The 13,361-nt window shown below is 33.5% G+C and overlaps 1 protein-coding gene across 7 annotated transcripts in view; it reads right to left on the bottom strand.

Annotated features, from left to right (window-relative positions):
• Positions 1–13,361, bottom strand: part of PFKP (phosphofructokinase, platelet) — a 46,861-nt gene that overhangs the window by 13,379 nt on the left and 20,121 nt on the right. For 2 of the 7 annotated variants that reach the window (XR_008732265.1, XM_055710391.1), the window contains 13 exons: positions 12,188–12,353; positions 11,399–11,443; positions 11,190–11,298; positions 10,738–10,833; positions 9,175–9,267; positions 8,677–8,802; positions 8,012–8,076; positions 7,255–7,324; positions 6,582–6,629; positions 4,192–4,338; positions 3,222–3,292; positions 2,705–2,792; positions 1,604–1,756 (listed from right to left, as the gene is read on the bottom strand). Coding sequence is in view for 6 of the 7 variants with exons in the window: in XM_055710391.1 (XP_055566366.1) it covers positions 1,604–1,756; positions 2,705–2,792; positions 3,222–3,292; positions 4,192–4,338; positions 6,582–6,629; positions 7,255–7,324; positions 8,012–8,076; positions 8,677–8,802; positions 9,175–9,267; positions 10,738–10,833; positions 11,190–11,298; positions 11,399–11,443; positions 12,188–12,353 (1,277 nt within the window). In the remaining variant the exon portion in view is untranslated. The remainder of the gene's footprint in view (positions 1–1,603; positions 1,757–2,704; positions 2,793–3,221; positions 3,293–4,191; positions 4,339–6,581; positions 6,630–7,254; positions 7,325–8,011; positions 8,077–8,676; positions 8,803–9,174; positions 9,268–10,737; positions 10,834–11,189; positions 11,299–11,398; positions 11,444–12,187; positions 12,354–13,361) is intronic. The other 5 variants (XM_055710393.1, XM_055710395.1, XM_055710394.1 and 2 more) reach the window with 3 other exon arrangements.

Below are 13,361 nucleotides of genomic sequence, written 5' to 3'. Positions count from 1 at the left end.
TCCTCTACACGAAATAACCTACAAAAAGAAGTCAGTTAGGTAAATAAAGCTTATGAAGAAAAGGAAAGAAGAAAAGTAGGTGTTATGCACAATCATTTTACTCACCTTAATTTGTGATCAATCGTTTTGGAAAGATATTTTTATTTACCAGAACTGGAAACAATATCAACATTTATAACCTAAGTTGTCTATAAAGAGTACGTTCCAGAGAAATTTTAGTTAGCTTAGTCTTGTTCAAGGCAATTTCCTTGAACTGTCCAAAACTGACATTTCCTAACTGAAGTGTTTATTTTGTTGGAGATAAAAATATTTATTTTTGCACTGTAAAAGAACCAAACCAAATCATAAACAAACAGGTGAAAGTTACGTTAGTGCTTTTGACATTGATAGCATTTGCAGAATACTTCAAATTGCTGGAAATAATATCATCATTTTAATCTTCAAATACATCTAAGTGGTACAATAACTGACAATTAATTTTCAAAAGCAACTTGAAATATTTTTTCCACTTTACATGACTAGTACGCTCACTGTTTTTCACTTTTTAAATTGTACCTCAATATGTACAATCAGTGAAAAATTCTACATCCTGGCTCCAGTGTGGCTGGAGACAAAAAACAGAAAGTACAACTTGTAAAGTAATATGGCAATTCACTAAGTTTTGAAATAATTCTGTTACTTCTTTGTAAGTGAAAATATAAATTCAGTTTTGAAGACAAATGCTTTATGAGGTCTTTGTTGTGTTTTAAACCAACTACAGACACTTCAATTGTATTTGCAATATATATGTGTCTGCATATTAGGCTGAAAAGAAAAACAATTGAAGGAAGCGTAATACTACTGCTATTGTTTCACAGGCAAAATTATGTCAGAATATATAGAAATGGAATTGCTTTTCTTAGCAGAGGTGTGATGGATTAATAGTTCTTAAGTGATTCAAATGAACTGTAAATATGCATGTCTGACAATTCGATTTGTATAGTGTTTGACAATGCTTTCTGTCCAACTGAGTTTAGCAGTGATCCATTTCTAATTTATATCATATCACTGGAATTTACTTTTTAAAAAATACTTCATAATACATCTCAACTCTTTTTTGTTATATCTGTTATTAGTAGAATTCATGTAATTCCTATTATCAGAGAAATATGGATCTTACATTCTCTATTAGAGCAATAAAAGTTACATAAATAAGGATCTCTTTTTGAACAGAACATTCACTCACCATTTGTTACAGCTAGGTATACTGATATTTTCATATAATGGGGATTTTTTTCCCCCTCTACGGTGCATCAAATGATCATCAGGTCTTAGCTTTAGGTTTCTTTCTTCCATATAGAATAGGTATATGCCATCTTATTTTGTAGTTTACAAATTTTGACATCATTGCAGTTTCAGAGGACAGCTAATGGAAGCATTTGGGACCCTAAACATACTTTTTTTTGAATAGGTATCATGACTGTGGCTGTATCAAGTAACTATGTAATTTTCCAGATTACATTTCCAAAGTTCTGGTCTATAAAAATATCCAGTTCTAGCCAATTAAGTCAGTTTTAACCAGAACTACTTTGTTAGTAAAGTGCACACACCAGAATAGACTTACATCAGTGATAGTGTTCAGAGCAGTATCTGCACCAATGCTGAAATCTGAACCCGGTACATTGTTGGATACAGTTGCAGGAACCATAACCATTGGAACACAGAATTCGTCATATTTCTCTCGGGCAGCTGACAATTCCAGAAGTCCAAGGTACGCCTGTTGGGCACAGGCATTGGGTGAAAAATTAGGATGAATAAAATAAGGGCAAAGTCGGGAGTGATAAAATGGATAGGGCCACAGGGGGAGCCATTTCTACCACAGCACACTTCAGCAAGTCAAAGCATTAAGGAACCACTAAAATCTAACACACACAAAAAAAAAGCATTAAAAACAGGTATACATTTGAAAACAAACAATTAATAGAGCATTCATTTTCAAGGGAATATACAATTTAGACATAACAAAGTGCTTCGTACAACACAAACATACTGCAAACTAGTTCCCCGATTTTCAGGTACTGTTACCCAATTAAAACCTTAATATTGCTGAATAGGGCTATGCCTAACAGATTCAAAAAAATGGATGATTCAATCCTTATCAAGAAGCAATAAGCATGGTCTTCTCTGGGAACTGTTGGCAAAATACTTTCCTGAACTGAGATTTCAAAAATGTTTTATTGTGGTAAAATAAAATGAACGTGAACTACAGGGAAAAAAAAGAAAATAATTCTCTAGATCAATTACAGATTTCAAAATGCACTATGGGAGAAAGAGTGGCTTAAATAAGGGACCACAGTGCAATTACTACTAAAGGTCAAGAACTTCTGCAAGTAAGTTCTAAGTATTGATACAATATAGACTCGAACTTCCACTACTGAAGTCAGTAATTATTTTTTTTAATGCAAAAATACTATCATGTGATCTCACCTTATTTATCCATTTATCATATCCTGTTTTGCAGCTACTAATCATTGTATTGAATGTCAACTTTCCACAGAATCAGTGATTGACAATACTTCTGATACTGAACATTCTTTGTGTTGTATATCAAATATAGTTATAAACAAATGCACCTTACATGACGATTGGGTAAAAATGAAAATAGTCTATTTGTTTTGTTAGGAATTCTACTCTACTCTACACATAATTAGGCATTTCAGTGTACCTCAAATCCACCAATAACCATAAGGGCGTTAATGTTGTTAGTGCGCATCTGGTCAGCAATCTTCTCCAAATATTTTGCAGGAAGAGTACTAAAATTATTAAACCAAAAGAAAAATAAAAACAATTTACAATCTACAGCAATAAAAATTTCTTACTAAGCTGAAATAATAAACTGAGCAGGCAATGAAATATTTTTCATTTTACATATTTATCCATACAAATAATTCTTCCTGACAACCAGTAAGGAATCATGTTAACTGTAAAGAAACCTCAGGTTTGCAATCCTTTTAGCTGTAAGGACCTCAGGAAATTTTTACGCTGAGGTCCTAATTCCCATTTTCGTTTTCTCTTCAGAGCTGGTACAGTACTGTAAAGATAACCAAGTTGGTTAACAATTAAAAAAACTCCAACAACTGAGGACTTAAAACATCCTGTGGAAGGAAAACAGCATGGAATCATACACCGATTATATAAAATACTAGAATTCATCATATCAATTGGCAAAATATTGATGTTACCGTTTTGTACCAAGAATTGATCCTCCTTGACCAGTCCAGCCTCCAACATCTCCCCAGCTGATTTCCTTTATCTTTGAAGAAAAGTAAAAAAATGAGATTCAGTTAAGTAATTATCCAATTACTTCTCTTGACATGCAGCAAACACCAGGTACTACTTAATGTAAAGCTGTTGGAACAAGTTGCTGGGACACAGACAGCACCAAAAATGAACTTGGCATAAAAAGAAAACAGCATCAAGAGGTAAACTTAATTTCTCTTGAATTCTTAACAATCCTTTTCCATTCTGTCTATTTGTTTTTTTCTTCTCCAGAACATGATGAACCCTGCCTCCTTGTGTCATATCATGATCCTATTTTCACATCCTCTTCTACTGAATGTGAATCACAAAAATTTAAAACTAGGTCTCTGAAGTTAGTTTTGGGACCTATGGTTCCAGCTAGGCATAGAAATCATAAGTCTTGTATCCAATTTCTCCTCAGTATACCAACTGATTCTTAACATTTAAAACAGGGGATCAGAAGAATCTAACTCACCTGAGGGGAGAGGCAGGGAAGCTTCCTCCCCCAACAAGCACCACTGCAAAGTTTCTTACAGCAAAGGAACATAAAAGCAACAACTTGCCTCAAAGAATCAGTGATTCTTCTGTTATTCTGTGGAAAAGCCACCATATGCTAAACATTGACCAAATTTTGGAGGTAGGATTCATGTGAACCAATTCTGTAGCTCTGCAGCATGTGATTAGCAATACTAAAGATAACTTAATCTATAGACTTGAATAGTTGAGAAATACAGCTACAATTTGGGTTTAGTATACCATTTTGAAATAAAACAACTTACAGAATCAGTTCCACAACAGTTATAACAGAACATACCTTCTACAAAGATAAACATTAAAAAAAAAAAAAAGGTGGTGGTGGTGTGGGATGGGATACATGCTACTATGTAACACATACATGTAATTAATACTCACCTTCCCTCTAGCAAAACCTTCAAATCCATCAATGACAGCAAACATTTTATGGCCTTCAGTTATGCCAACTCTCACTGCAGCCCTCACTGCAGCATTCATTCCAGCTGCAGGGGCACCAACATTTAAAACTGCCACATTAAAATTAGTCTGCAAGAGAAAAATAATATTTAAAAAGCACTTTAATTTCTACAGAAAGGTTAATTTGTCCATCATACACAGTTGCTAAATACTGGAATGTAGGAAAGTAGAATTTCAAATCCCTTCAGCCATCCAAAAGTTGAAAGTAAGTAGGAGATACCTACACATATTTCCTGATCTGCAGAATATCACATACAAACAAAAAGTTTAAATAAAGAATGCTTGTTTTTAAATCAGACTTATATCACATTTTCATTTGGTTTGTAGGTTAAGTTATTCAGTTTCTTATACTGTAGCTCCACTAGGTTCAAGAAACATAAAATACGCTGCATTATTCAACCAGTTTCATGTGATCAAAGCAGTAATTTTTTCCAAAACCATCCAGAATAGCCAAGAAAAGAGCAGGAAATTATTCTAGCACTACAGCAGTTAGGTATGTATCATCAGTACCATGCAAAGCAGAACAGACAACAACTTTTAATTAAAGCACTGGCCAGGATTTTAGAGCAGCTGAAAATACAATAGTAAACAGTAGCATTCAGCATCTTTCACAGTACCATACATTTTCAGATGATGGCAGTTTTTAAAGCATTTCCTAACGCCTCAAAGTAACTGTGCTTATATACAGTGTCTCCCCAAGTTTAATGAGTATTAAAAGTAGCGGGTAATCTACTCAAATGGAAGTCTAAGAGATCAAATATACATTTATAATTTAAACCACAGGCAATGTAAGAGAGAAGGTTCTATTTAAAACATAACAAGAAATAATAAATATTTTGGTATATAATGCTTATTCCATACCTATGCATTTAGTCCCCATTTATATTGCTTTGTTATCAATCGTACTCTAAAACAACTACATCTAAATGGATGTAAGCATTACAGACTGAATAATACAAGTGGAGAAAATAATGAAATCTAGCTACAAAATACTATTAAAAACTTCTGTCTTGTTACAACATACCCAACTCCAAAACCACAAGAGTTTTAAAATTAAGAATGTTTTCTTTAATGGAATTACTACTTTGTACTGATAAATCCGGTAGCATTCAGATCACCGATTCTTTTCCAGAGGAACAAGTTTCAATACTTGCATTAAAAAGAAAAATATAACAGAAGACATTACTCATAAATGTGCACTGTAAGGGTAAACAAAGCAAGAGTGCTACTGTGTGTAACACATTAATAAGCATCTTTGAATTAAATTTTAACTTCAAAGCATGAAATGCAGGTCTGCTGTATATGAAATATGCCTTGAAATAGAAGGCCTATTTCCAGATAAATCACAGGCCAGTTTCTTTGATTAAGAAATGGTCAGCTGGTACAAATCAATACAGGTTCATTGACATCAGTAAGTGTTAATTTAAAACAGATAAAAATACAATCCATTGCCAGAAGATGTAGAAGGATCTGCAATTTATTAATTTGGTTTTATTTTTACAGCTTTGAAATTAATACTGAGAGCAAAATGTAAGTAAAGAATTAAAATTTTACACCTTTAGAAAATTTAAGCACTCTCTATGACTTTAGCAAACAATTTAAATTATAGCAAACTATGTAAGCAAAATGCAAGAAAACTTGACAGTCTGATTTTATACACTAAAATTCATCATGCTTTAGGTCAGCTAGATGACCTTAAATTGTTGGTAACTATTGGCATGACAGAATTATAACAAATTGGTACAGAATAGCTCGAAGTTACTAGCTTTTTCCTGGAAGATGGGAATAAAACCCCAAAAAACCAGAACAGTTGTTAGGTAATGATCATGGAATCTTTTCCAATCAAAAAAACCACAAAAAGAGACCTAAAACAGAACTTACATAGTTTCTTTTTTAGCTCTGGCAAAATCAAAGGATTGTAGAAAAATGCAAAGGAAACACAAGCAGCATAATATCTGTGTGCAGCAACATTGCTGAACCAGAGTGTTCAGTAGGCTCCAGTGATCCGATCAGCTTAGCTTTTTCCTCAATTCCTGTGACATGCACATTTCATTTACTTTTTAATTCCCATCCAACCCCTTTTATTGAAGCACACAGATTTGGCTAATGTGGTCAAATCCAAGTAGTTAATAATTACATGCAACCTACATTTCCTTCTAATGCCATCCATCACAAAAAGATACGGCACAACTATTTTAAAACAAAATACAAAAGCCGAATGCTAAATTTGCTAAATTTGCAGTGGTACATACAAGAAACACAAAACGAAACAACAAACACCTGATCTAGCAAAGCAAATGTTGAAAACCCACCAAAAAAAATCCTGAATTCTTTGATCTCTGGAAGGTCAAACTTAGGTCCTTTTTTTTTTTTTTTTTTTTTGGGCGGGTGGGAGTGGGTGGGGTAGAGGTGGAGAACAAAGAAAAAAATTAAACTAGATTTATTTTATCGTAGTCTCCTTTAATGCCCCTATGACTTCATTTGTAACCAAGTTTCCTTTACTGTGCGACACTGACATATCACACAGTAATTTTTAATTTTTGTGAATTAAAACGGCTAGTTGTGATTATGTTACTTGTTCTCAACAGAATTTCCGAATAGATTTCAGCTATTCAAATAATCTTTTCCTATTTTCAATGCAATTTTTCTTCTTAGTAATATTGAGAAGATACTATTAATCATTACTCAAATGTTTAATTGGAACAGAAAAATCCAAAAAACAAAACAGTAACATAATCATGCAAATAAGATAGCAAATCATCACAAACCACAATTAAAAAAGGAATTAACCAGTGAGACAACACAGTCACTATGGTCAAAACCAGAATTATTCAATAAATCTTTCTGCCATTATAATATTTAATTAACTTTATAAAATATCCTATGGTACAGGTTTGAAGAGAGTATTAAGGCAGAATGAGAAGATATTTGCTAAGATACCCCAAAAGCAGGATGTACATTGTACACCCAAAAAAAGGCCCTTACCTTTGGAAGCTCAGCGTCTGGTTTTTTGTGCGACAGCAATTTGTAGGTGTTAAGGTTGTTTTCAAAGCTCCTAAATAAATAAGAAAATAAGTAAGCTAAATAAAATGGTAAATTTTTTAACTCCTAGTTGTTTTAAAGGAACACTTGCGTTTTTCAGAAACCTTTAAAAACAGGTGTGTAATGTTAGCACCAAAGTTATTACAAATGCAAAACACGATAAAAACTGGGAATGAGAGAACACTTGGAAAATACTTAATCCTGTAAGGTAATATGGAAAAAATATAAAATAACTATATAGCTGGCAAGTTAGTTTTACAGATCAGGGATAAAGCATTTTATTATCAAATGACTTGAAACATAAAATGGTCTGTTGACACATAAGAGTAGAAAATGTCTCCTCCAGCTTTACTGTTGGAAAACTACCAGCTACTTACAAACAAGCTCACAGGATTGGCCTCAAAATCTTGAATAAACAAACATAGGGTTGCTACTGTTCAGCTCATACAAGGCTGCAGCTCATTTCTTTGTGACTAGTACCAGTAAAGAAGTCTGACCCAGTACTGAACTACAGTAGTAGCTGCAGGTAAGAATTTCAATTATGCTATCTAAGCAGCTCTTCTTCCGTCTTCTCTATTGTTCTCAAATACATAAAAAAATATGGATATAAAGTTAATTAATATAAAACATGAAGTGCCAGAACAGCAAAGCAATTTGGCTTTTCTAGAGCAAACAGACTGATAGGAGTTATTGGCCATACCTTCCACGAAGCCTCACAGCCTCAACAAATCTTCCCTCATCCATGGCTTTCTGGACTTCTTGAGTCTTGAAAAAACAAGTTGATTGCTCAATATGTTTACAAACCACAGGAAGTTGAATATTTAATATATTCCAGTAAATAAACCATTCTGAAATAGCTTTCCAAAGTGAAAAAAGAAATACTGACATTTCATTAATTTATGAGCTACCTCTTATCATAGGATAAATTACAGTGGACAGAAGAACAAGTAGAAGTAGATACCTAAAACCTTCCTGGGATAAAAAAAAATAAAAATAATCAATGTATCTATTTTGCATTTTCTTTTTTCAGTTTAAGCTGAACAATTTTAGTGCAGAAACCTGACTCTTGTGTATGACACGTAAATGGATGCAAGAATTTGAAGAATTTGTTTTAGCAATAAAAAAAGAAGCTCTGAGATGAAATTTTATAACGATTTTTTTAAATAAGTGTATATTTCTTGAGGTTGGGAGTTTCCAAATAAGTAATAACACATAGAGAACACACATGAAGTTCATTATTCCCAAACGTGGGAAAGTGCTGCACACATTCCCATCAGTATTTTAACGACAACAGGCAATTATTGTACACAGTGGTCTGTTGTAGTTAATGAATAACTATAAATTGGCTTTTTGCCAGAAACTCACCATCTGCACACACTCCATCAAAGGCAGACGGACAGCCTGGTTTCCAGACAGGGACACGACACAGGCAGGGGTAGCTGGAGTAGCTTCTAAAAGGGCAAGCACAGCTTCCACACCCATACGACTTGCCTGAAAATAGATAATGTTTGACTTGTTGAAGCAAGCGCTTAAAATCACAAGGCTCCCAATTACAGAAATGGTCATGATTTCTCTGTAAATCAAGCTGAAACCAATTATCCCTTGGAAGGTGAAAATATTGTAGCTGTTTAATACCCTTAAGTATGGACAATTGTTCTTGCAGCTTTGCTACTTAAACCTAATATAGATTCCTTTACACGAAGTGCTTCACTCTTCTGAATTCGAGCTATTCAGACAGTCAATGTGAGGCAATAATTGGATTTTTCAAGTTAATCAGGTAAAGAACCACTCCATCCCCAAATAAATAACCAAAATGTAGTTGTACTATGTGGCGCTGTGGGTAATTATTTCAGGTTCACTCACCAAAATTCTGTCAAAAGCTGAAGGGGTTCCACCTCTTTGCACATGACCCAAGATAGTTACTCGGGTGTCAAAACCAAGTCGCTGAACCACAAGCTGCAAAGAATTTCAAGATATAGTGGTTTTGTTGTCATCACTATTTTATATATGTATATATATAGTGTTAGCACTACTCTGCTTTACATGCTATTGGAACAATAAAATTCTACATATACTATACATTAATATGTCAACAGTAACGAAAATACTACAAAAGTTAAGCCAGTCTTTATTTTATTCCTAACCTAGACCTAAATTCCAGGTTCCTAATCTAAAGGAAGCTTTTATTTAATAATGGCAAAATAGTGGCTTAGATTGCAATGCTTTAACTAGTTACAACGGCTTCACTATGTACAGTCCTCAGCCTTATAAAAACAGGTCTTAATATTATAATTAGAATACTTGACAGAAGTCAGATTATAGTGTTTTGTTCACTTCATGTTTAATCTATGTGCAAGATCACACACCCCAAAAGATTCTGAGTAAAACTTCAGTGAAGATGACTTTTAACCTTAATTGACAAAGCTTTTAAAACTTGCAGTAAAAATTATAGTTTTAAATAAACAATAATAAGCTATAAACTATATAAAAAAATAAAGTAATAAAACTATTTCATTCAGTCAGACTTTTTTCCATTTCCTCTGTTACATACCAAATCTAAAATCACAGGAAAACATGTATTAATACACCTTCAGTGAGCTGGTTAGGAATAAGTAATGGATACCATAAAGCAGAAAAAAAGCCTTAGAAATTAAAATCCAGGGATAGATGATTTTGAAAATACAGTTTTTGAATTTTTTAACTGGCTGAAATTTGTTGCAAGCAAGTAATGTTTCTTCCATAAATGCATAAGAGCTATCTGCTGTATGCACACTTAACACTGCTTGGTGCCAAATTTTACTTTGTAAAACTGCAATTCTGAACTAAGAGTCAAAGATTACTCTCATGCTGACAGCTAGGGAAAACAGAACTTCAGAGGCACAGGACAGAAAAATCCCAGGCAAAGTCAAAGTGTCATAGCTTCTTTCTGCTGATGACCATTTTTCAACTTCTTTCCTTAAGGGACCCTCTCCATGAAAAGCAGAGTAATTTCGGGTGAAAAGTTCTTCTTAATCTTAGACACCAATGAAATTTTTGACAAATAAACCATGTACAAAAAAGTGGTAAGACTATGTTCAAAGTAGACAGTATTATTTCACTGTGAAACAGAACATTATTAAAATTTTACAAAAAATAAAGTTAAATAGGATTGTAATTTCTGATTTGAGCTGATTTCAGACTCCATCAATTAAGGAACCATGAAGTACGTGTTTTTGGACTGTCGTCTTACATTACAAGGAGAAAACATTCCAATTAAATGATTTCCCTGGATTCAGATAATAAAGCACAAATATAAAATACAATCAGCAAACTTTGTGATACACTACTTTACAGGAACAGATTTACTTTACAGAAGTGTTACTGTTAGCAACAAGCACCATCTTAAGAACAAAACGGAAACTGTATGGTGTAGATGTTGACACTTACATCCTTAACCTTCTCTGACGTTATAGGTTTGTTGTGGCAGTCAATAGCTCCTTCAGCTACAATAATAATATTCAGCCTTTTCTTTCGTGCACGATTCTATAATAAAAATAAAAGCATATCAATGTAATTTAAAAAAAAATGAAAAAATTACAGAGCAATTTTGTAATCAATTGCTCTACATTAAGCTGCTAAGATTTGATACTTGATCACTTCAGAGTTCTCACACGTTTTATCTTCATACATTCATACACTGATGAAGTGAAATGTCTTATATCAAATTAATGAGGAAAGGTACATACACTGCATATATAGCTATAGTTTTATGTAATCCCCAGAGTAGGCCATCTAATGCTTCAAAACAATTGCAGAAAGTCCCAATCACGTTTTTAAATCAGTTTTCAAACAAACTTCTGCAAAGGCATCAGGGAATCCCAAACACAGTGATAGATTACCTCTGAGAGCTTAACACACATTGAATCTTCCCATCCTTCTTCTGGTGGGTATTCAGGAATAAATACCCAATCTGCACCACAGGCTAAGGCACTAACAAGAGCTAGATACCTAATAAACATAAAAAAAGATTAGACATTTATGATTCAGATTTCTTGATCTTTCATAATTATATCTGTATAAGACACAAACTGCTGAAGATAATACATACCCACAGTGTCTCCCCATAACCTCCAGAACAAATGTCCTCTGATGGCTGTAAAAATAAGAAAGCAAATTAACTGCAATACTGCAACTCAAAACTTCAGTCCAAATTCTTGAGATCAGAACCTGGCATCAGGCAACAGCTTGTGTTTAGCATGCTTACCAAACACAGAATTCATTAGCAAAAGAGAAGTCCTATTAAACAATGTATTGAAAATTATGTAACTTCCAACACATAATTCATTATCATTACTACTTTCTTCTAAAACATGTAAAGGCAGTTAGGAGAGAAGAGGTTAACGTTCACTAGAAATATAAATTATGCAGACCCATAGTTAAGAACTGTAATAATACAGCTGTATTAAAAAAAAATAATCACTTAATTGCTTAAATTTTATCTAGGGAAAGTTTATATACAAACAGATACTACTTAGTGCTATCCAAAGTGTGTCTGGATCTTCTCTAGAAGTGTATGTTGGGGAAAGACTGAAAACATTAAAGAACCAAAGCCTGCCCCTAAAGCTGACACAGCTTCTATGATCAGATGCTTGAAGTGCTGCCACTACAGGAATGATGGAAAAGCTGTTACTAAAAAACCAAAAGAAACCAGGACAACTGAACGCTGCAGCCCAAAGGTGCTTTTATTCCTGCTCTAGAAATATTACAAATACCAGTTACCTAATTTATATTTAAAATTAACTTACACTCTCTGCTATTGTACGGCAATAGGAAACTTAAGATTTGAAGCATAAACAACTGTATATTTGTTGTAGTTTTCTGTAATACCACAAGTTACCTTTGAGCAGTGGTCATAATGGCATCCACAACCTCAATGATTCTGTGCAAGGCTGAGTCAGTACCTATGGTCATATCAGTGCCACAGAAGTCATTATCTATGGATCCAACCATTCCCACAATGTTAAGGTAAGCATACTTCTTAACAGCCTCTTCATCAATCTTTCCTGTAAAGAAGTATCCAGAGAAAGAGCTATAAGGTTTTAAAAAAACATAACCCCAACATTTTAGACACACTGCTTGGATGCTCTACTTTTGTAAATTAAACATATCCAAACATCAAATTATGTTCAGATATTTTAGGTAACAAGGTTAGTCAAAACTACAAACAAAAGCCAATCAAACAACCAAACAAAAGAATCCTGCATAGAACTCCTTACAGTAATGAAGGAAACAAGAGCTTTTCAGTCCATTTCAAAGTGCCAACAGATTATCAAGTTCTGTAACCAACCTTAGAATTGATGGTTTGGACTTAAATAGCATTCACATTGTAGTTTCGGTGTATGACGTGCAATGAAGAAGTAAATGATGCAAACTGGATGTGATTATGGACATATGTAAACAATCAAAAACCAGCCTTAAACTTTTAAAGACTTCTCTTCCGCAACACTGAAAGGCTCTGATTTCATGATTAATAAGCAAATATAATAGAAAAGCTACTATTCTAAACTTTAGTCTGTGTCTCCCAAGAGATCAGTGAAAATGCTGAATCATCCAAGAGTTCTAAAGGATCTCAAGGATGAAATACCTTAGTTGCTTAAGTGTTTAAAACTACTCCAGTATCTGTTGATGTGATGGTAGTAAATGTAACGCCAAATTTTTAATATGGGATTGAAGAACTATGTATCAGTCTGTTTAATGTCTACTAGAGAAAGTAGTAGAAACCATAATGATAAATGTAACTTAACGTTCAAAAAGACAAATACAGAATTCTGAAGAAGAATCAAAATGTTTTCTATGAATGTATACCATGCATTACAAACCTCTTCTAGAGTTCCAAACGTAACTTAATAATCACGTGAATAAGGGATATCTGGTTGACATATCTTACTTATATTTCCAAAAAGCCATTGACAAGGTCTGTTGCCAAAGGATTTTGAGGAAACTAAGTAGCCACAGCATAAGAAAGAAGGCTTTTGCAAATAATAAATAAATAATGTGAAACAGAGGGTAAA

Source organism: Falco cherrug, chromosome 4 (genome assembly GCF_023634085.1).
Source record: "Falco cherrug isolate bFalChe1 chromosome 4, bFalChe1.pri, whole genome shotgun sequence".
NCBI lineage: Eukaryota > Metazoa > Chordata > Aves > Falconiformes > Falconidae > Falco > Falco cherrug.
Note: the sequence above shows the minus strand (reverse complement) of the source record. Positions and strands in the feature narration are given on the sequence as shown.